General features: G+C 40.8%; 1 protein-coding gene across 2 annotated transcripts; it reads left to right on the forward strand.

Moving 5' to 3' along the window:
* The first annotated feature begins 4,081 nt into the window (after positions 1-4,081).
* Positions 4,082-24,070, forward strand: rrp1 (ribosomal RNA processing 1). Of its 2 annotated transcripts, none has more exons than XM_074658291.1 (16): positions 4,082-4,304; positions 4,782-4,864; positions 7,581-7,638; positions 7,753-7,838; positions 8,904-8,965; positions 9,048-9,177; positions 11,630-11,694; positions 12,160-12,374; positions 13,521-13,636; positions 15,193-15,290; positions 15,884-15,903; positions 16,007-16,144; positions 17,323-18,782; positions 18,895-19,041; positions 21,334-21,400; positions 23,686-24,070. In XM_074658291.1, exons 1-16 carry the CDS (start codon positions 4,178-4,180, stop codon positions 23,886-23,888), a joined length of 3,075 nt encoding a protein of 1,024 aa, XP_074514392.1. In that variant the 5' UTR covers positions 4,082-4,177; the 3' UTR covers positions 23,889-24,070. The 2 variants fall into 2 exon arrangements, with proteins under 2 accessions (XP_074514392.1, XP_074514393.1); XM_074658292.1 differs by having other exon boundaries at positions 18,895-19,035.
* Positions 24,071-24,768: the final 698 nt, after the last annotated feature.

Raw genomic sequence — 24,768 nt, forward strand, 5'->3', positions numbered from 1 at the left:
GGACCAGAAGAGGATTAGAGAACTAGAGGACTAGAGGACCAGAAGAGGATTAGAGAACTAGAGGACCAGAAGAGGATTAGAGGACTAGAGGACTAGAGGACCAGAAGAGGATTAGAGAACTAGAGGACCAGAGAACCAGACGACTAGAGGACTAGAAGACCAGAAGACTAGAGGACTAGAAGAGGATTAGAGGACTAGAGGACCAGAGAACCAGAGGACTAGAGGATCAGAAGACTAGAGGACTAGAAGAGGACTAGAGGACCAGAGGACCAGAGAACTAGAGGACCAGAGGACTAGAGGACCAGAGAACCAGAGGACTAGAGGACCAGAAGACTAGAGGACTAGAAGAGGACTAGAGGACCAGAGGACCAGAGAACTAGAGGACCAGAGGACTAGAGGACCAGAGGACTAGAGGACCAGAGGACTGGAGTTTGATTCCATCTGTGGACCTTAACTGCCTGATGGTTGCATCATGTCATTCCTCTTCTCTTTGCCCTCATGTCCTCTCACCTCTATACTGTCTATCTTTGAATAAAGTCAACATCTCTCTGTGTGTTCAAATTCAAATTCAAATTCAAATAAGCTTTATTGGCATGAATGTTCAGGTTACATTATTGCCAAAGCTAAATTACATATTAATGAATAATTACATTTCACAAGAAATAATCACAATCAAAATATACCAAATACATTTTAAATATACATTCTTTTACAGATGTAGTCAATCAGAAACATGTTTGGAGCTTGTAGCACCTCTGATTGTATGACAACAGTCAACATATTTTGCAGCTAATATTGCACATTGATTTTTCTACCCACATAAGTATGGTATTTTCTGTGGATCGGGGAGATGGATGAACTCAGGATGTATGTTATTTATTTTTTCAAAGAAAACATCTCTCACATCCTTATATTTCTCACAGCACAGAAAGAAGTGAGATTCTGTATTACATTCAGCTGTCTATACAATTCTGTCAGACAGAAAAGACTTTGTAATTCCCTGAATAAATACATCATTTGACCAATTCTGATGTTTAAAAAAATCGTACATCTTATCTCATGGCTTACAATAAAACTTTTCCTCTAGCCACGCAGGAAAAGCAGCAACTGCCCCAGACCCCCTTCCTCCTGGGTTCACACCAGAACACCTGGGGCCAGGTAGAGTAACTCCAGCAGAGCATTGTTTTTCCTCAGGGCCCTGTAACTTGTCAATATGGCCATGTTTGTACTGTAGCTCCATCCACACTGGCCAAATGAAGGAAGACTGCATGTACTAACAGGATAAACCCGTTAGATAGACACCAAACAATGAAGGGATGAAGACTTATAGCAGTGAGCTCATTAAACAGGAACTTCATGTCCACTGAGCTGTCAGTGCTGATCATCACACAGTCATTTACACTGTGATGTTTTTCTTTTTACCTAATTTCATCACTTTTTCATTTCCCTACAAGTTTATTAAACGAGTCCTTCTAAATGAATAAAGATTATTGTCATGGATTCATGATTATAACAGTATTTTTATTTCAGTGTCACTGAAGTTGTATTTGTTTTGCTGATTTTCCTGATCTCTGACTGATCCCACCTCTCAACTGCTCCTTTCTTCGTCTTAGCCCAAGTCATATCTAACCATGATGATTGATTTCTATTGAAATATTTGCTTCTGCCTTCACCCCAATATAAAGGAGGAAAGTGTAATTTGATTTTTGATGCTCAAAGCGGGCAACTGCCTCAGACTCCCAAGGGCCCCATAGCCCTAGGTTCATTGTGTGGTGTTTTGTGGTAATTTGAATAGATTCCCAAACATTTGCACTTTTGTTTAGGAACATGGGAATGTGCACTACTAAAGCATTGATATCAACACTTGATAAGGGCCTTAAGGTGAGTCCTGCTTCATTACCAGATCCTGAGATCCTGTCGTGAGCAGGGACCCTCTGTCAAAATTTAGTTTTAAGACCTTCATTATCCCAGATGATATTGTGTTTACATGGTGCATATTCCTAAATCAATTTATGTTTCATCAAATACCACACAGTGAACAAAGGAGGTTAATAGAGTCTGAGCCAGGGACCCCCAAGCAGGGTAATCCAGCCATGGCCATGTGTCTTTGTCACTCTGGATAATCTGACAACAGTTTCCAAAAATGAAACCTGGTGTTTTCTCTTTTTTGTCTTTTGAATTTGAAATTCCTTTATTTGAGCTCTTTCCCCTCCAAGTAATATCTGGAGTATATGAGTCTGGAGGTTTTCTAGCTAGCATTCTTTTCAGGCATTTGAGGAAGTATGTTTTCCTATTCTTTTTCAATAATGTCTACAGCCAACCATTTATTAAACCTTATAATGCATAATAATATAATTTAATAGTGTTATACTAGTTTATACCATTATGTTTTAATTGCTTAGGGTCTTCTTGTACAGATCATTACCACATACCAAGTAATACTGATGTAAGTGCAAAATTAAGTTCTTAAAATAGGCCTATTATTATTTTTCTTTAAGGAAGTAATGTATCCCCAGATAGTTATACTATAAAAGCTCAGATCCTTGGACTCAGACAAAGTTGAACCTCTCTGTTCGACATCCTGGATATCAGGAGGATCTACAGGAGCTTTCACTTTTGGCTTTTGGATGATATTAGAGTCATTGTCCAATTGATGGAGATAATATCAGATACAAATGAAAGTTTAGAGCTCTGTCATTTTCATGCTTTGTTTGATTTAAAATAGCACTTGAAGCTCACCACAAACATTGGACACGCTGAAGAAACTTAGAAAGACTGACATGGGTATATTCAGACCTGAAGCTACTACACTCTACACATCAGAGCATCAGCTAAAGGAGGCAATATAAACAAACAAGAACACATCTCTGCAGGACTGGGCTTGCATATTAATAGTAGAATAATCTCTGCAGTTCTTCACCATATTTGTTCATTTTATACACTATTCCTGATAGATATGCATATTTGTAGTTCTATGATCTCAGTCAAACCCTCTAATGGGGCTCAATTTGCTTAGCCTCTCATCTCCAAGACTCGTAGCCTACATGTAGGCTATATCCATAGATGTATGAACCATAGATGTATGAACCATAGATGTATGAACCATAGATGTATGAACCATAGATGTAGATGTATGAACCATAGATGTAGATGTATGAACCATAGATGTATGAACCATAGATGTAGATGTATGAACCATAGATGTATGAACCATAGATGTAGATGTATGAACCATAGATGTATGAACCATAGATGTATGAACCATAGATGTAGATGTATGAACCATAGATGTAGATGTATGAACCATAGATGTATGAACCATATATGTATGAACCATAGATGTATGAACCATAGATGTATGAACCATAGATGTATGAACCATAGATGTATGAACCATAGATGTAGATGTATGAACCATAGATGTAGATGTATGAACCATAGATGTATGAACCATAGATGTAGATGTATGAACCATAGATGTATGAACCATAGATGTAGATGTATGAACCATAGATGTATGAACCATAGATGTATGAACCATAGATGTAGATGTATGAACCATAGATGTAGATGTATGAACCATAGATGTATGAACCATATATGTATGAACCATAGATGTATGAACCATAGGTGTAGATGTATGAACCATAGATGTAGATGTATGAACCATAGATGTATGAACCATAGATGTATGAACCATAGGTGTAGATGTATGAACCATAGATGTAGATGTATGAACCATAGATGTATGAACCATATATGTATGAACCATAGATGTATGAACCATAGATGTAGATGTATGAACCATAGATGTATGAACCATAGATGTAGATGTATGAACCATAGATGTAGATGTATGAACCATAGGTGTAGATGTATGAACCATAGATGTATGAACCATAGATGTATGAACCATAGATGTATGAACCATAGGTGTAGATGTATGAACCATAGATGTAGATGTATGAACCATAGATGTATGAACCATAGATGTATGAGCATCAGTCAGAGGGTCAGAGGCTGCCGACATGTGGCGCTGTGCGGAAGTACAGTCACTAAGTTACCGTGACGTCATCAGTCCGCATCGTACGGTGGAAACCAACGTGGGAAGAGGAGGAAGAGAGCGACGTGAAGAGGAGGAGAGTGAAGAAGAGTCCCCACGTGAACCGGTGTGAACATGGCGTCGATTCAGGAGCCAGAGGTCCAGCTCGCACAGAGACTGGCCTCCAACGAGAAGCCCGTCCGGACCAAGGCCATAAAGAAACTGAGGAAGTACATCAACGTCAGGTCTCAGAGCGACATAGGTGAGCTAACCTGCTAGCCTGCTAGCTGTGGTAGCTAGCTCTGACACAGCTAGCTAACAACAGCTCAAAGGCTATTATTAACTTTACTTTAAAATGTGTGACATGGTAAGGAGACATTAATGGTTAAAACGGGTTGGGTTGAAGGGGGAGCTGGTCCCAGTCTGCTTGGTGCTGGTAGCTGCTAGTGCTGCACACCATGGTGCACACGTGTAGCTTCATTAGCCAGCTAGCTAATGTTACAGTTGACCACCAGTGGACTGTAATGTAGCAGCATTAACCTTGTTACTTTACTTGTTGTTCTCTAGTCCATAACATGTCAAACAAATAATGACTAATGGATTTTTATTTATTTAGCGATTTTATTTAGCGATGGATTTAATGGATTACCACTGCAGTCATCAGTTTTTGTGTAAGCACTGATCTTTGTATCCTGGGTTCAGGACATGTGTGACTGATAGTCTTGTGTCCTCTGTATAGGTGGATTCACAGGTGATGAGCTGCTCAAGCTATGGAAGGGTCTGTTCTACTGTCTGTGGATGCAGGACAAACCACTGCTCCAGGTATGTTCTGTTAGTGCTTACAGACTCCTATCATGGGTGGTGGGTGTTATACAGAGAGCATTGAGCCCCTTTCAGACATGCACTTCATTCATTATGGTCATTTTACATGTCAGTCTCCTGTTGGAATAAGCACCAAGTTACTTTTCTGTAAAATCCACATTGGCATCTTACGAGGTTTGCCCTGGTAATATTTCTGTAATACTGTAATAAAGTAAGTCTGAGTAGAAGGCCATCAGATTAACATGAAGGCTGCAGCAGCACAAGGTTAAACATTAAATGTAAGTCTCGTTCCACCTTCTTAAAAATACTAAAATAAATTATTATATTACTACGTCTAATACACAAAGAAAGTAAAATCTGCTTAATAAACCAGAAAACATGTCAGATCAGTCTAAATGTTTTGTTTCCCTCACAGTGCAGTGGAAAAGTATTTTATTGTGTGTGTGTGTGTGTGTATAAAAAACAACTACAATAATAACATATTCTCTAATAATTATGATTATTACACGACTGTTGAATACTCAATTCTGATTGGTCAATCACAGTGTTCTGCGGTCAGTAATTTCTCTATAACTATGTATAACAGTCCGTTGCTATGAGCACAGCTCTGATGTCGGACTCTGGTGGACCGTTTTTGTGTCAAAATATTGATTTCTTCAGTAAGTAGTCATGTAAAGGATAATGTACAGCTAGCAGGTCATTGTTGTGAACGAATCCCAGACAAGGTGATGAGAGACCCCTCCGCTTCCCGTTGTGGTGCAGCATCGCCCTGTCAGGGATTCTTTCACAACAATGACCTGCTCGCTGTACATTATCCTTTACATAATGACCAGCAACATGTATATGAGATTCCCAATTTGTGCAGCAGGATTCTCTTGCTCAATGATGAAATTCATCACAAAATGTATTGATGCATTCACAGTGAGAAGAATATCCCTCACGCTCATGTCATTCATTGAGGCTTCAATGCAAAACAGGTTTTATAGTCAAACACAGATTTCAGATCTGCTCTCTCACATCATCTTATGAATAAGGTTGTGGATGAATGTGTGTGTGAATGCTGACATTTAGTGTAAAGCTCTTTGAGTGGTCAGAAGACACTATATAAGGGGCTATATAAATGCAAGTCCATTTACCATTTAACACGCAATCAATGTATATACATATACAGTATATATTGGCAGATATATCAATATCGGATAGTTTTTACTCCCTGATATCGCCATTGGCCCAAAAAATCCCATATAATCCTGTTCAGTATTTAGATATATCCGGTATATAGGATATTATTATTCTTGTGTAAAATATTTTGTTTTTTATCTATTTGTACCTTTTTTATTCAGTTATTTTCTGTCATAAATATACTGTCATTTTTAATAGTAAAGTTTATTGTTCAACTGTAAAATATATAATTGCACATATCTTTGTCACAGCCTTTTAGATAACAATTTTGAGCAATCTAGGGCATTTTTTCTGCAACTAATATTCTCATTATAAATTAATTGTTTAGTATAAGTAATAGTAAACATACCTGTTACAAATCTGAGAAGGTGATGTGTTCTTTTCTGAGTTTCTCAGTACAAACCCCCTAAATATTACAAAATAATATAAAACACAGTAAAACAGCTAGGCCTCACACCAGAGAGGCTGGAACCAGTGAATATTTGCCATTTTTGCTTAATTTAAACAAATGTAGTAATTAGTAGATTATCAAAATTGTTATCAATTTTGTGCCCAAAATGATAGTGCTAAAAGTTTATTTATAAAAAGAAATATCAGCTAAAGCTTTGAGGCCTTCTTTTGATTTGTGTTGAAAAAGATTTGAAGCTTCGAGGCTTCAAACGCAGTAGGAACAGTGACATCTGGTGGTTTGTGACTATGAAACAGGTCTGAAGTATTTAGGATTTCTCCCCTGTAAGGGGTCCCTGGCTGGTTTAGTAGTCTCATATGTGTGCTCTAAAAGTCAAAGAAGCCTGCGTGATATTATTAAAACTGAAATAGCTTTTTTTCACAAGGGCTGCATTAAACGTAGATGTTATTGTGCAACAAGTTTCAGTAAAAATAATGAATTAATGCATTGTCCCAAAAGCTTGCATATAAAATATTTTTGCTGATGTGAAATATTAATGTACGTTATTGGTGTAGTTTAGGCCGACTGTGGGCTCATGTGTTTTAACTTCATGGTTGATATTATGTGAAGTTTCACAGGAGTCACAGTGTGATGTGATTGGAGAATCTCGATTAGATGAGCCTATTACTTTTATTACTATTACATTATTATCGGGTGGGATGGTTGTCATACTTATGATTATGTCTTTCTAGTATTCATGGCCATATTTCTCAGTTATTCTCCTCTCTTCTTATCCCACTGATGTGCCTATCACAAAGATCTCTCTAAACTTTCAAACTGAATGAAGCTGTTTCCTGAAGCAGCAGAGGCGTTTTGGAGTCGCGTGGTGTTCTTCATTTTACACAAGCTCTGACATGATGTTTTGATCTCCACAAGAGCTGCGGCAGCCCGTCACTAGTTACTGGACAAATATTGATTTGCTATCGGCCTCAAAATTCCACAAGGGGTCTTGACAGCATCTTGATGGAGAATAAAAAGCAACTCAAAGTCCAAATCAGAGAAATGTGAATGTGTCTGTCATAAATCCTTAAATGTTCAGTCAGCCTCCCCTCTCCTGTTCATGCAGTATTCACTTTTCTTCTTTAGGAGGAGCTATCAAACCAAATCTCCACCCTGATTCACAGCTTCCACCATATCGACAGCCGTAAGTCGCCCATGTCTGGTTTCATAATCTCATATGATTTAATATGAGGCACATGAAACAAGTCCTGTACTATTCATGATGATGATGATGATGATGATGTGCTGTTGCCTGCAGAGCTGTTATACCTGGAGAGCTTCCTGCAGACCTTCAAAAGAGAGTGGACCGGTATCGACAGGCTGCGGATGGACAAGTTCTTCCAGGTTAGTGTGAGGCTGAATGAGCTTTACCTTTTAAAGAAAGTAGCTGGTGCAGTAAGATCCCTCACTCTGGGATAATTCAATTCATTGGGTTCAAGAATCATTACCCACCCCCCCCCCCAACATAATTTTTTTTTTCCTCTAATCTTTACCAACCCTACCTTTTAAGTTTGAATGTCTGGTTGTGTTAAGACAAAATAAACAATAAAGAATAGGACTTGTTTTTGTTAAATGAAAAAGGGATTTGTAGAAAAACAGTTATATTTCTCAAAGTACGGTAATAGTAATTTTAAAGTAAGAAGAGAGAATTCATGCACACTGTCCCCTTACTTACAATGAACTTTATTGAGAAATAGTGTTTCTGTCCTTAGACCCTCAGGTAAAGCCTTGCTATTGTTCATGTGCTGTTCATCACTGTCACACTCTTATGGCTTACAGGAACACTTGAATAGAACAGAGCCATCGGTAATGTTAGTAGTAACACCTGCACTTTTCCTACTATGACAAGTCAAGATGCCCGATGTCAGAAAGGGTTGATAGCATCCTCAGAATTTGGTCCAGTATCCACCGCTTTGGCAAACTGGCCAATCTTACCTGGCCAATCAGTTATTCCTCGTATTAGGTCAGTGTTCATTTCAAGTCCTGCTAAGAGATGTTCACATCTAGTAGCCAGTCGACTGTCTTGGAAATAAAACCAATCAGGCTCATATCCTGCTGGCATCATCACCTAATAAGTGAAATAAGTAAAGGGCAAAGATCCCAGTGTCCCACCACAGTCCCATGGCCTGGTGTGACTCTCAGTCATTAACATCTCCAACCTGCCACTAGTGACTCTGTCTGCTAAACAAGCTGCGTGTGGTGAACGGACAGCGTGAACAGAAATGAAGTAGCAGAGTCAATTTCTTCAAAACAAACTAGGTGTGATTGCACTTCAACACCGATTGCATCAACACAGTTCCACAAAGACGTCAGCTGTGAATTTTTGACGATATGGTTTGTGAAAGATTTTGGATGTTTTTAATTGCTTACAAATCCGAAATGCTGATTATTTCTTTCTCTCTCTAACAGCTGGTTCGCTTCATGTTCAGACAAACCTTTGAGATGCTGAAGAGGAAAAACTGGGAGAGCAGGTAACGCATTAACATTTAGTGTTCCTAATGTTCCCGTCTCGTCATTTTTAAGTGAGCTTGAGTGTCTGGCGTGTCTCCTCAGTCTGGTCGGCAGGTTTCTGGAGCTACTGAATGCACAGCTCCTGCAGAGCAGCAGCGGGGCGCCATGCGGGCTGCAGTTCCACATCCTGGACCTCTACATGACCGAACTGGCTGCTGTGGGTTCAGCAGAGGTACAGTATAAATAATCTGGGATAAATAACAGGTTATTGGGGTTGCAGTGTTTATTAAATGAGTTTATTTGAAGCTGGTTGGCCACACGGTTGCCATTGTCAGTGACTCTGGGGAAACGGCATGATGAGAAGGTTTTAATACTTAACACATCACGGTGCTAAAATCACAAGAAATGAAGTTGCACTGTATTAGTAGAGGCTCGCCGCATGGAATGAAGATCACTGCCACCGTCAGAATAACTAATTCCACTTTCTGAAATATATCCTGTACCTTCAAGGGGCAAAGCTCAGTTGTCAAATCACAAAAGGTCACAATGATGATGAATATGGAACCAACCTGATCATGAAGTGTGGCCTCATGGTCAATAGTTAGTTCTGGTTACTCTGCTGAGTGTCTGCTGTCAGCTGTTCTCTCCTGCTCTCAGTTTTTATAATTATATTATTATTATTATTATATTTGTTTTATGTTTTCGGATTGTCCGTCCCGTTCTCGTGAATGTGATATCTCAGGAAGGCCTGGAGGGAGTTTCTTCAGATTTTGGCACAAATGTCCACTTGGACTCAAGGATGAACTGATTTAGGTGGTCAAAGGTCACCTCACAAAACACATTTACGCCATCACTCAATACTTCATATGCAAATTGTGACAATTTCACCCAAATGTCTAACAGGATATGAAGTGATGTTTTGGTAAAGGAGGTTGCGCTTCAACAATGGGATTCACGGTGGAGTGATTATGAAGTGATATGAAATGATGAAGCGATGACATTTTGGACAGACATGGTGAAGGCAGACAACCATGAGGCGCTAGTTCTAGTTCCAACTTAACTCACCATTTAGTTCTAATTTATGTTTGTTTGACTTCTTTTAGAATAATTCCTGCCATCCGAATGAGACGTCAATCTAAGATTACAATTTTATCACCATTATGTCATCTGACTAAATATAAACGCTGTATTTAGCGATCAGCTGTTTTGACATTTAAAATGACAGGTGACTGAATGTAGTTACTTTACTGCCACACAGCATCACACATACGTCATCTTTTCCCGCATCCACTGAAATACTATGCAGGAGTTTTTTTTTTTAGATCTCAACTCCTGTTGAAACCGTTTTAGAACTTCTTATGTGGATGGTTAATACCACCCCAGTGTCCTCATCCTCTTTTATCCTGAAAAGAGAGGTGAGAAGGACAACAAAGAGCGAGAGCCTATTACACATCATTGTGGCCCGGCTGAATGCCTCTCCTGTCCCAAGGTTTTGTCCTCTGTTAGATTTAATCCCTATGGGACCTCATTCATCTCCAAACCTGTCTTGTCTGGTTTGTCACCATGGAACTCGGGGCTGCTGTGTTGTTGCTTCCTGATTAACCCAGGCTTAGCTCTCCATCTTAAAGTTGCTAAATGGCAGCCAGTTGCTACGGTATGAGTCTATTTGTGATATTAAATGAAGGAGGGTTTTCCAGGTTTGAGTGGTCTGAAGGTGAACTGAACCACTGATTGAATCCTTGTTAACAAGATAAGGAAAACGTTCTGGGATTGGATTAATGGCCAAGCAGACATAGGGAACATTGGGATGCTGACATCCTTAATATATAGGAGCCATTATGAAATAGATATATATACTGTATAGATATACACACACACATTTGTTTTAATGCCACTAATTTCTTTAACGCAACTTGCGATTTTTAATTAACCTCTTAAAAAATGTGACGGGCCGCCGATCTTTCAGAGGTTGTAGCGGGCTCGGTTTTAAAGCTAGAGTGAAGGCGGCATATGAAACTAGAAAACCCAAGAAATCCATTGGCACCATCCATGTCATACTAGCTTGTCAAGAAGGAGCTTAAATAACGCTCCAAATCTGCGCTAAATTTTGGCGAGGAAAAACTGTCAGGGCCGTTTTCAAAGAGGTGAAAATGGGTTCTATGGGTACCCACGAGCCTCCCCTTTACAGACACGCCCACTTTATGATAATCACATGCAGTTTGGGGCAAGTCATAGTCAAGTCAGCACACTGACACACATATTTTTTATGTTAAATGCAGTACCTGTGAGGGTTTCTGGACAACATTTCATTATTTTGTGTTATTAACTGATTTCCAATGATAAATATATACATACATTGGCATAAAGCAGCATCTTTGTCCACTCCCATGTTGATAAGAGTATTAAGTATATTACTTATATACTTAAATACAAATCTCCCTTTAAGATATACAGTATATATAGTACAGCCTCACAGAGCCGCTAGCATGGTTGTAGATTCTAGTGATTGATGCATCCTCTGTACTTATTTTGAGACTTCGGATGTTAAAGTATGTTTGGTTTAGTTTGATTCTTGTTTTTTTTCTCCAATCGAACTTGGAACTAATAATTTATCAAATTGTTATGAGGAAATACATTAAATGCTACAATGATCCTAATGTTGTCTTTTCCTTTTCTATTCACAGCTCACTGCTGATCAGAACTTGATATTCATCGAGCCCTTCTGCAAAACAGCAGCCAAAACTAAAGAGTAAGTAGTCCACGCCAGCTCAGCTTTCTCTGCTCCATTTATTCTAATCCCTTCTTACACTAGAAATAGGTCATTAGAATAAAAAAAATGTCACTGTCATGCAAAACAGCTTATTAGGCAGCTGCTTTGAGTTTTGTGTGTAGATGTTTAATTTGATGTGGTTTTCTGTATTTGATGCTGGTGCAGGTGTCGGCATCTTCCTTTGATTGTTTTCCATCTTTTTCTGATTTTAAAGTGGCTGTGCAGTTTCAAATTGGCCTCAGTAGAACAAACCATAGACGCATGTACACTACCATTCATAAGTTTGGAATCAGCTGTTATATTGATGTTTCTGTCTTACTTCAAAGGTCCATGTTGACTGAAGCAGCTAGTTTTTGTGTTAGGTCTGGTGTTAACCACTTACCTGAATACTTTCCATCATCTCATCCTGTCATCTGTTGCTTCTTTCCACGTCTGTGTCGCCAGTCGGTCTCTTTTCAGAGCCATCTGCAACAGCCTCCTCGGCACCATCATCGACCAGGCCCCCTTCGCTATTGATGATTTGATGAAGGAGGTGAAAGGAGCCGAGGCCTCAGACTCCGACTCAGGACAGGCCTCTGAAGAGGACGACCAAGAAGACCAACCAGAGGAGAAAATAAGCAAACCAGTCAGCAAGAAAGGGACATGGAAGCAGATGAACGGTACGTCTCCAGAGAGTACGACATTAAATGATCTAGACTGGATTTTTGTTGATTAGAACATAAATCTTTTCAGTCACCATTGCATGAAACGCACTAATCTTGTCAGTTAATGGTTAATAATCGGTTAACGAGGGTCAGTTATCAGTTAGAAAAACTAAATTAGCATCCCTAACTGGTACAGATTCACTAATGACCAAACTCCAGAGTGGTGTCCTGTTTTTTCTTATGAGTTTTAGAAACTGCGTGTTTCTTGGAAAATGATATACAGTAGGCCGGCAGGGGAATTATAGTATATGCACAAATTACTGATTAATGCTCTCAAATTAATAAATCGACCACAAATGACTAATTCTTATTCTGGAATTACTCACTTGTGTTCTCAGAAGCCACTAATTGTTCTCAAATTACTAGTTCATGTTCTCGATTTATTAAATTGTGCATACAAATGATTACTTATGTGTGTTCTGAAAGGATCAAATCTGTGTGAATGAATAAAGAGACGGTAGCATTTAATATCATTTTGAGATGTGTTTAAAAGGGAACTCCACTCAATCTTTTTTTTTACGCTGTACACATAATCACATAGATTCTTGTTGGCGTATTATGTTGATTCATTTTTCCACCAGTGTGCAAAAATAGCAGAACACTGGCAAACGCGCTATTTTCCCCAAATAATATAAGGAGTCGTCAGTGTAGTTAATACTTATCTTTGAATTAATTAATTAATTGATTTGTGACTAGAACAATTTGACACAGTGCTGAGCTGTATCTTAAATTAATTGTCAGGTTCCCAGCTTTCAGATGATGTACACCACTTCTATGTGACCTCTACTGTTGACCTGCTATCTCCCCCTAAAGACCCCCTGTACCCCCCTAAAAAACACTAAAAATGGTCTACGTGGGTCTCAGAGGGTTAAAGAAATACAAACAAGCCAGAGCGTTTGTTCCACCTATAGCAGAATGAGAATGTGTAGAGTCAGACCTGCTGTGGAGATGTTTGTGTATGTGTGTTTGGGTGTGGGTGTGGGTGTGGGTGTGGGTGTGGGTGTGGGTGTGGGTGTGGGTGTGGGTGTGGGTGTGGGTGTCAGTCACTGGATGTCATGCAGGTGTTTCAGTGAGGTAAATGGTGCTGGTTTCTGTTTTCAGGTAATATATCCAATGAAGCCGAGGAGGATGACAGTGATGAGCTTCTTCACTTGGAAGACTCGGACTCAGAGGGGTCATGTGATGAAGACGATGAAGAAGTCGGACCAGTCCTACAGGTAAAGGATTTCTCTTCTTTTTTTTATTCAATGTTTTCCTTTTGGGATTTAATGTGTTATGGTCAAACATGTCACTGGTTTATTTTGATGTATGCCACTTGTTTTATACTCCACAGATTATAAGTCAAAGTCCCTGCATGAACTCAGTCCATACTCATGGTTCTGCACGTTATAGCCGGTGAACTACAAATTATATTAACAATGATGCTGCGCATTTTGCAAAGCTCATTTTAGGGTTTAGATTGAGTTCCCTCTTTAAAGTTGGCAAGACTTGCAAGCTGTTTGAGAAAGGAACATTTTGTTGTCTTTTCTGGTTTTGCTTCCAGGCAGTGTTTTGTTGATGAGTTCTAGGACCGCTTCCACAGGTTTAGTTGTTAGGAAATAAAGCTTTGGATAATATTAGTATGCAAAACATAAATTAAAAGCTAATGTGAGTTTGGTTGTTTTGTGCTTTATAAGACTCTTACAAACAGACTCTAAGTCTGGAGTGTCACATTGTCCTTGAACACACCATCAAATTTGAGACCACTCCCTCCTCTCATGTCCGTGCGGCCGTCCTTGCAGAAAGAAATCAGAGACATAAAACGTTATTTTCGGATTGTTTCACGGCGGTTATGTTCTAGAACACAAATAAACACACATCCAACTCCACACATCGCTGCGAGAGTGTGCTGCGTTGCCGGATTTTGAATGAATGCAGCTGAAGTGCACCTTCATCCTGTGTGCGCGTGCACCACCCCTGCTCTCGGTCAAACAGATACACCGATAGCAGCACTACCAATCAACCCGTTCTGATCCCATGTCGTCAAATACGGAGGAGGACTTGAGCCTCGGTATCAGAAGCCGAGGGGCGTGACAAAACGGCCGTATTTGATAACTTGAACGGACTGCATACCCTGCTCAATGTTATTGGCTGGGTGGTTACACCCACGCCCAGAAACATCCTGAACAAAGCAAAATGAGAAGAAAAGAGATGTGCTAATACTAACTGGCAACTTGATCACTGACGACACAGAGATACCACGGGATTCCAACGTCATTATACTATTGGCTCACAAGCCTCGTTAGAAGTGGGAACCGAACAGATATCTTCCACAGAGATAAACAAAACATTCATTTTGCACCTGTCAACATTTTTAATAATTTGTTTTATGAAAGAGACATACTTTTATTTGGCACCTTTCTTTTTTTATTATTATTCGTGTACATAATCTCACACATCTTATCACATCTTATCAATACGACCTTTTAAATTTCATTCTATGTGGTCTTAAAAAGTTTTTTTATTTTATCTTCCTACCTGTGTGGAGGATGAATGTGCTCTGCAAACAGGCAGCAATTTTCCGTTTGTTCAAATTATCTGAGGGAAGAAAATCAAAATGCAAAAGTGTTCTATTTATAAAATGTGCAAAAAGTTTAAAGGAAATTGCCTTTCGAGTGTTACAGCCGGGGGTTGATTCGTATAAAGTCTTTTTTTTCTGTTTTAGGAAATTATTTGAACAAATATGTTTAATTTTGACTCAAATGGCGAACATTTGTTTTTGTGTGTTTTGCAGTTTGACTATGCGGCCCTGGCTGACAAGCTGTTTGCGTTAGCCAGTCGGAACAGCACACCCAGCCGGAACAGGCAGAGACTCTACAAAATCATCAATGTGTGAGTAGATGCTCTAACGCTATACTCTCTGTGTGTGTCTGTCTCTCCGTCTTGTAATACCACTTGTTGATAGTGAGTCACTGTAGCGTCCAGTCTGCTGTCAGTCCAACATGAGAGGACCAGGAAGTAGAGGTGCCCTGAGGGCTGTCGATCATGTTGGAGGTACAGGGTCCGTGTACAGTTTGTTTATTGGATTAAATCCTAAGTGGCTGAAACGAGAAAGCGACTCATGTTTTTTTCGTTTCGTCCTCCCTGCCGCCGGGAGGACAGCGCAAGCAGCTCGGGGAAACAGACCTTCAGTTAGCGATAATGATCACCTGACTGAGGTGCTGCCCTCTTTCTTCTAGAGCTCATCAACAGCCAAACGGCATTCAGTGAGCTCAGTGGTGTGTAGGGGTGTTAAACCATCTCACCTGCTGTGCTGGTTCAACCTTTGTAATCAACGAAAGCTATTGATTTGACTTTGTAGAGTGGTGGGTTGAATCTGCCCTCCCTGTGGTGTTTATCCTGCTCTATGAATGATCTCTGCCGGAGCCCAAACTAATGAATGCTTTCTTCTTCTACTCTCACCTTGTCTTATGTTGATATGGCAGACTGCGGGACCTGAATGAAGGTAGGAGATCATTACCCTCTTCATATTTCTGAAAACAGAATAACTGTTGTCGGTCTTTGACCTGGTCCTGTCTAACTCTGTCTCTTCATGGATTTCCTCTCAGGCATCTTCCCTCAGGATGAGTGTCCAGAGGAGGTCTCCACAGATGAGGATGATGACATGTTCTGCAGCAGGAAGAGGATGAAGAGAGGAGGTCGTCCCACGAAGGATGACGAGGAGGGGGGTCCAGCAGCCAAGAAAAGTAAAGTTATCTCATGTTGGCACATTTACCTCCTGTCTATGCAACGCTTTTAAATCCGCTGTGGAATTTATGGAGCGCTGAAAACTGACAAAGGCAGTTAAAGTTTATCAGACAAGGGCATGACCCACGAGCACTTGACAAATTAAAATACAGAAGTTCTCGCATCACACTTGTGAGTCGCATATTAAACCATCATTGGCTTCCAAACTAGTAGTGGTGATGCCACAACTCCTGCTTGTAGGAACACATGTTAAACTGATTGAAGGTGAGCACAGAGAAACTTTGCCCTCGAGCCGTCTGCTCTTGTTAAACTCTACACATACGCCGTTCTGCACGGTGAAGTAACAATGAGCAGAGCACACGTCAGACAGGAGTACCAGCATGGAAGCAAAGCAATGTACTGCTTTGGACAGGGGCCGGCAGCAAAACGCCTTTTAGCCACCTAAAAGAAAAGGCCCACCTAAAAATATCAATATCCGTTTAAGTGTACGCTGTATTTGGAATATTTTCACCGCTTTATCTCGCCTTCAGACAGCCCTTTCCCGACAGGGAATCGAAAGTGAAACTTATCTCTGCTCTCTTCAAAGCCAGCAGGCTCAGATGACAAAACGGTATCGATACGTTTCACTTTGACTTCAGTTCCCCATCAGAAAATATTCTAAACATAGCATATATATATATTTCTGTTATCCCCTTTCAATTCCTCTTTGTCCGTGAACCATGGCTTCTGAAGCACAAAAGCATGCTCATGGACCCCCTAGACAGTCCAAGGTCCACCCACCAGTATCTCAACATCCTGTGGGAAACAGTGATGCATGCAGATTATGTACAGTAATTCATAGAGCGAACAGCAGTAATCTGCGTCTGATGCGTCTAGGTAGCTGAAGTTGTACTCAATACATTTGTCCAGGGTTGGCAGGTCTGAAGGAGGCATTCTAGCCTTGCTACAGTGACCAAATAGATTCATCATCACTAGAAGAAATGACAATTATACCTCCTCCTCGGTTAAAACTGACCTCCTGAACATAGTGTTACCTGTAACTGTTAAATGTCCTTCATCTTGTCCTTGAGCCTGATTATATCAGAAATGGAGACTTGAACTACATTTTGTGTCATTGCATTGCTCTCCATTTAATGATGACCGATACTTGAACTGATCTGTTTATGTGCTACTTCAGGGAAGAAAAGGGAGGCATCCGCACTCAACAAGCAAAACGAGGCGTCCGGGGAAGACGACAATGAACCGGCTGACCTGACTGCAAATGATGAAAACAAAAACAAGAAAAAGAAGAAAAGGAAGAAGAAAAAGAAGGCAGTGCAGAGTGGAAGTGCAGCTGGTGAGGAAAATGCAGACGGACCTGAACAGACTGTGGCTCCAGCTCAAAGTGGAAATAAAGAGACTGAAGGAGGTCCAGAGTGTTCACAAGACACACAGAAGGAAGCACAGACACAGGGCTCCCTCTCATCTATAAAAGTGACAGAAGCAGCTACTCCAGAGAGCCAGTCAGAAACACTGCTTCTCTCTGAAGTAAAGAAACAGCCGACAGTTATAGTCATAGAAGACACCAGCGAACCAACCCCCTGCACCAGTGATAAGGACCAATCTGAAAAGGAGACTTCTGAGCTCAAACCTGAGGTGATGGAGACAGCAGAGGAGGAGCAGACTCCTGATAAAACAGAGCCAGAGATGTCCCCCGAAGCCCAGGCTACCGTCTCAGGCAAGAAGAAGAAAAAGAAGGGCCTGAAGGCCAAACTACAAACAGATGAGATTGTGGCTGAATTGCAGGTCAATGGAGAAGAAGAGATCATACCAGCAAGTAGTGAGGAGTCAGCTGAAAAACAGGCAACGACGACACCTGAGACTGATGCTACAGCCCCTGCCAAGAAGAAGAAGAAGAAGGTCCTGAAGGCCAAGAAGAATGTCAAGGAGGTTGAGGGCGAATCACAAGTCCATAGTGTGAGCACAGAAGCAGATTCCCCATCGATACTTTGTGAGGATTCAGAGGAAGCTTGCCCAACCGTCCAACTCGTGGCGCCAACTGATTCTACAAACCCATGCAGTAAGAAGGGTAAGAAAAAGAACCTCAAGGCTAATGAAGTACTAAAGGTTGAGGCTGAGGCACAGCTCGAGGTAGAGGGAAAACACACATCAGCTGGTGAGGAAACATCACAAGATGCCGCCGCAGTGCCACTTAAAAAGAAGACAAAGAAAAAGGGCAAGCAGGGAGATGCAACATTGGATGAAAGCACCGTAACCCCGCTGAATAAGAAGAGGAAAAAGAATAAAAAAGAATCGGAAGCGGAAGAGGAAGGAGCGGCGGTGGAAGCCCCTCAGTCGGTGGATGCTGAGATCACCATGACAACACCAGCAAAGAAGAAGAAAAAGAAGTTGGCAGCAGCCCAATTGGAGGTGAAAGATCAAACCCAGTCGCAGGTGGTCGGCAGTGTTGACGCAGAGCTCTCACTGGGTGAAGCTGAAGCGGTCTCTTCCTCCGGGAAACCGGCCAAGAAGAAGAAAAGGAAGATCCCCGTGACGTTTGAGTACGAGGTCGATGAGCTTGAGGCGGCTGCACAGGAGGCTACATCCATCAACGGGCTCGCAGAAGAAGAAACCGGCGTCAAGGCGAAACCAGGCAGTGTGAGTATTTAATGAGGTTAAATGGTTCAGATGAGATGAGACTGAATTGCCAGACTGCCTGATAACACTGAGGCATCATTGAGCCGTAAACTGATTTTTTTCTCCATTTCAGGCTAAAAAGTCACAGAAGAAGACGAAGGCTTCCCCAGCGTCGGCGTCTGACTTCATGACGTTTCAGAGCAACGCTACAGTCCCGACACCGCTCTTCTGCAAAACCAAGAAGAGCCCCAAAACCCCGCTGTCCAGCAAGAAAGTAAAAGTGAGTAAAACAGTCACAACTAAGCATCATCAGAGTTTGTTCTCACAGATTACAAAAGAACCTTTTTAGGTGTAACCTGGACAAACTATCTGCATGCTTAGATGTTAAGTTAGAAATTCCAGTATTGTGACACCACTACCGAGATCACAGCTGGAGCTAAGCAAGGGGTAACAACCATAGACTGTATATATAGCTGGAGGACACGTCTCCACTTCCTCCCGATCTCAAAATCTAAAATATCCCGGAGACGGTAGCTGCCATCTTGAGATTTTGGCGTCATTTGGAGCCAGAGTTTGTGCAGTAGTGATCGGAGGACAGAGCCGCGGTATCAAGGTCCCGCCCCACACACCCGCACAAACCAATCGTAAGCTGACCGCAGCTTTTTTGACGTGACAGAGACCTAGCTGCTGCGTTAGCTACTCAGCTGAAAAAGACTGATGCTACAACCCTGCCAAGAAGAAACAGAAGGGCCTGAAGGCTGAGAAGAATGTCAAGGAGGTTGAGGGTGAATCCCAAGTTAAAGGGGAACTACATCTGTGTTATTCTCATGGTCTAAGACAGTCCACAAATATTAGTAAGCATGAACAACTCTTCCAAATCCAAAAACTAGAGTGCTAAAGCTCAAACCTTTGATGTCATAGGGTATAAAGTGTGGAGCTGCTCCATACACAATGAATGGACCAACAGAATATTTTCCTTTCTATACCCAGATGAGCTATTCTATTGTAGCGTTGTCAGCTCTGAAACAGAAAAGTCCTGCGTTAACAAACAAGAAATCCGAAGGGGTCCATTTAGAATGCTTAATGTCTATATTACTCTGTTTAATCACATTTATGTACGATCTTTTAATCCTATTTATATATGGAAGTTCCTTTTTGTTTTTATTAATGCAAAGCACTGAATACATAGAAATACACTTGCTAATGTTAAAACATAGCATCAGTACAGTACAGTACAGTGCTGTGCTCAAAGCTTCCTGTTGGGCTGTTGGAATGGAAATCATTTTACCAAAGTCTGTGCCAGAAATGCACGCCATCAATATCACTGTAGAAAAATGAATAACGTTTGAATTTCTTCTTTTGGTTATTCAAATTTGAGTGTTTCTGGCCACCCTACTAATGTATAAGTCCAGCACTCCGTCTCTTTTTAGCTCCACTGTGTTCAGCAGCTAGTGGTAGTATTAGGTAGTGTACAGTGTACAGCACTGCCTGCTGCCGCTGCTCGAAATCAACAACCCTCTCACATCACACATAGTCATTTGATCTATTGTTAATATGTAGAGATTAATTACTACACTTTGACAATGTTGTTTGCGAAAGGAAATGTATTCAACCCATTTATAAAAAAAATATATTTTCTTTACATAAACACTTCACAGTGTTGCTGATACTTTTCCCACTTGAAAAGCTCTATTACCAATAATTACTCTGCTATTTGGATATTTAATTGCCCTCCATTTCTATTTACAATCCGGTGTTAATTAATTTTTGAAATGCAATTATTTTCCTGTGAGCTATGATTATAATTAACAGATCAAAGATTGACTCATCAGACTGAACAGCTGGAATAAACACACACACTCTCTCGTCTTCATAGTGTTGCAGTGTTTAATATGTTTTGGTTTTGTCGAGGCTGACGGAGGAAAACATTGTTAATACATCTTGCAGAGGCGTTAAACTGCACACTTCCTATTGGATACTGACACACATACACTCCAGACCCTGCAGCACATTATTTTTAGTCTTATTCCTTCATCCATTTTTTATAGTGTTTTGCTGTGGTGCATCCGGTATTTAATAGTTTATAATAGTACTTTATCAGATGAAGCTCTCACCAGGTCTTCCATGGCCTGAGGACATTTTTGAGGTATTGGAATGGAAATATGCTCCTTGGCGAAGAAGAGCTTTATCAAAACCAGAGTACATTTTTACCTTCTGAATCTTTAGTTGACGTGTTTTTGTCTGATTTGTGGAATACAAGTGTAAAATCAACAAAGAACAAAGGAGGCTCGATCATTTCTATTGTAGCATACTGGGGAGAAAGTAGAAAAGCAAATGTGATCTGCAAAGACAAATTGTCCAGCCCCTGCTTGTGAAAGATTTTGTCCCTGTCTATTAATTGATCCGATTCTCTCTCATGCTTCATTTCTCACAAAACCTTCTGTAGTCTATCTCTCCTAGAATAAATCAAAACTATTCTTCTTTATTGAGCAGCTCTGCCGTTCACTGATGCTAATGACTTTGTACCGTATGTAACCTTGTGTAACCTCTTTTCTATGTCTTTGTTCCACAGAAGAATCAAACTCCAAAATCAGAATCCAAGAAGGTGACCTTCGGTCTCAAGAATAACAAGACAGCTGGTAAGAAGTGGGATGCAATTGGATATTTATAATACTGTACATACTGAAGCTGTATTCTATGTAGGATTAATGCAAATGATAAAATAGGATCACTTGTTCATTTAGTCCAAACATTACAGAAGTGTTCAGAGCAGACTGTACAGTCTGACGGGATGAAGTCCGTCTCCAGTTCATGTTGCAGGATTTGGAAAACAGCTCTTTGGATGGACTTGATCTAGTTGTCTAGAGTAACTCAGTTGATTCTAAATAAACACTAAAGCATGACAAAGTAAAACGTGCACAAAGTAGAAAGAGACAAACATGGACCATCTGTCCGTCCGTCTGTCCATCCATCCGTTAACTTCCTCTTATCCGGGGCCGGGTTGTGAGAGCAGCATGCTTAGCAGGGAAGTCCAGACGTCTCTCTCCCCAGCAACATTTTCCAGCTCGTCCTGGGGGACCCCGCAGCGTTCCCAGACCAGATGACATATATAATCCCTCCAGCATGTTCTGGGTCTGCCCCGGGGCATCTTACCAATTGGACGTGCCCAGAAAACCTCAACAGGGAGGTGTCCAGGAGGCATCCTAATCAGATGCCCCAACAACCTCGGCTGGCCCCCCGAGGTGACGTTTCACGTCCCTAGAGCTAGTCTGCGATGTCGGGGATCAGCACACTTAGATTCCTGCCTTTGCCGGCCGCCCAGCTCACACTGCACCAGACCCCAATGCCTATCCCTGCGGGTGATGGGCCCACAGGGGGTGGCGGCTCCATGTTGTTCTTTCGGGGCTGTGCCCCGGCCGGCGAGCTCTCCTCCCAGGTCTGGCTCCCGGTTTCCCTGTTCCGTGCGAGGTTACACAACTCTTCTGGTGCCGATTCATATGGGGTGTGTGAATCGCTCTTGGTCCGGCCCCTAGACGATTCCATGGTGCAGAATACAAATCTACAGTGTGTACAAACCCGCTGCAGCCTCTCGTGATTAATTCACACAGACTGAGGGACCAGTAAAAGAATAATTCATTTGATTGGTTTAATTAGTTTGAGGTGAAAAAGTTTACAAAGACAGCTTTGTTTTTATTCCTACTAAACCTGCAGCTTCCATGCAAACTCTGAGCTGCAGGACCGCATTCTAGTAATTATGTGACATTAGTACAAAGAACAGTTGAAACTATTTTTTGATTAATTGATTAGTCACTCGACAGAAAAATTAATTGCCAACAATTTAGATGAATGATTAATCGTTAATTAATCGGTTAAGATTCACTGGTTCCAGCTTCTCAAATGTAAATCATTACTTACTGTGATATTAAATTGAACATCTTTTGGTGTTAGACTCCTGGTCAGACAAAACAAGGCATTGGAACACATCAGTTTTTTTTTTTTTTTTTATTTCTTTTATTACATTTTTTCCAACCAAGAGATGAATCGGTTAATTGGAAAACAGAATTGTCAGATTCATTGGTAATTAACATAATCTTTAGCTGCAGCCCTAATACTAACTCAAAATCTAGACCACTATAGAATGTACACAACTGTGAAGTGATTATGCGGCTCATTAAGTAACCACAGTAACACGTATGTGTGTCAGCATGTGAGCGCGGGGAGCTTTTTGTTTTTCTCCACATGCATGATGCAGAATGACATCACCAAATCGGTCCAACGAACAAGTCACCTGTCAGCTTCTAAGCTGTCATGTTTACGGCTCTCGGTTCATTTGTTTCAAGTCAGTGTGAATGCTGTATGTACTGAGGTAGAAATAAAGGCATGTTCTTTGGTTCCGTTGTGTTGGGACATGAGTAGCTTTCTGAAAGAGCTGCAGCTGTTTTATTTAATAGTCACAGACGTCAAACCTACTACAGATGCAGGCATGGATCTTCTAAATCTTTAGTGGTTGAGAATAAATCCCACCACAAGGTCCATTTCACACAGTCTTTATTGGCATTGTATGATCACATTTCCCTTTTCTCTTTGACCTGGGAAACACGTCACAGAATGAACTCTGAACCTCAGCTTTTTAAGACGATACGGATCAGAAGTCCTTCCTTATTGTAGATGTTCAAATGTCCTTTTTTCACTTAACTTTGCTTTTGAAAACTCCGGAGCAGTTACTAATTGGACCCGTGGTCAGATATTATTCTCAGCTGCTGTTTCCAAGGTCATGAATGCACTTTGAACCTCAGTTTAATAGTGTTTCAGCTGTTACATTATAATATGTATAACATTATGATGTTACACATTAAGTAAATGTCTTAACATCCTTCATAACAGTGTCGCTTATACCGTTTATTTTTTCCGTGTCATGTTGCAGAGTTCCGCAAGACCGATCGCAGCCTGCTGGTGAGTCCAGACGGGTCATCACGAGTGCCCTTTGACCCAGAGCAGAAACCCAAGTTTGGGGTTTTAAAGTCTCCGCCCACACCAGTCTCCGCCAGAAAGACTCCCAAGGCCAACAAGAAGATCTTGAGAAAGAGCACGCCTAAACGAAGACCCACAGCGGCTGACTTCTTCTAACAGACTGTAGATACAGACCTGATGCTCTCTGTGAACTCTTGAATAGACTGATTTAAAAAAAAAAAAAAAATCCTCTTTTGGAAAGATATATAGAAGTATTTTCATGTTTATCTGATATCAGTGTTGCATTTTTCCTCCTTAGAGTGACTCAACGTTTTAATAAAGTTACTCATTCCACTTTTTCCAATTTGATCAACTTCTCAGTTTGTGTGTGATTGAGTTTGATGCAGCATATATAAAAATAATTTATATTTTAAGCAGAAAACCAAACCAAAATGATAAAACATAAACAAGTGTACTACAGCATAACGTGAGTCAAATTCAAGACATTTTATTGCAAAGGTTAGATAAATGTCTGAAGAGTAAATACAAAGAATGGCTAAGTTACCTCTGAATAACTCCAGTCATTTTCTCATTACAACAAGACTAAGGCCATGTTCAGACCAACTTAAGCCCTGCGAGAAAAAACCCAGCCCCCTCATTCTTTTGAATGAGCCCAGTCCGTCATCACAGCGAGGTGCTCCATCGCAGAGGCAAAAAATAATTATTATAATAAAGAAAATCAACCTGGCTCAACTTTTGTCGCAACTTCACATCATCCGACAAGGTGCTACATGTGAGCACACATTCCTGGTGTATTATGAGTATTTCAACTGTTTACCTCCTGATCATCACAACAAAAGATGAAGAGTTTGAGCAACTCCTCCATTTCCTTCGTGCATTGCAATGTGGGACAAAAGGTTACACCAAGAGCACACTTGAAAACATTTTTTAATTATGCGTACTGCCTTTTTGAGTATGGTTAATTTTGTCACTCTTCCAGTGTGAACAATCCTCATACTCAACACCTACTTATGTAATATGAACCTATCCAAACAGC

Source organism: Sebastes fasciatus, chromosome 14 (assembly GCF_043250625.1).
Source record: "Sebastes fasciatus isolate fSebFas1 chromosome 14, fSebFas1.pri, whole genome shotgun sequence".
Classification (NCBI taxonomy): domain Eukaryota; kingdom Metazoa; phylum Chordata; class Actinopteri; order Perciformes; family Sebastidae; genus Sebastes; species Sebastes fasciatus.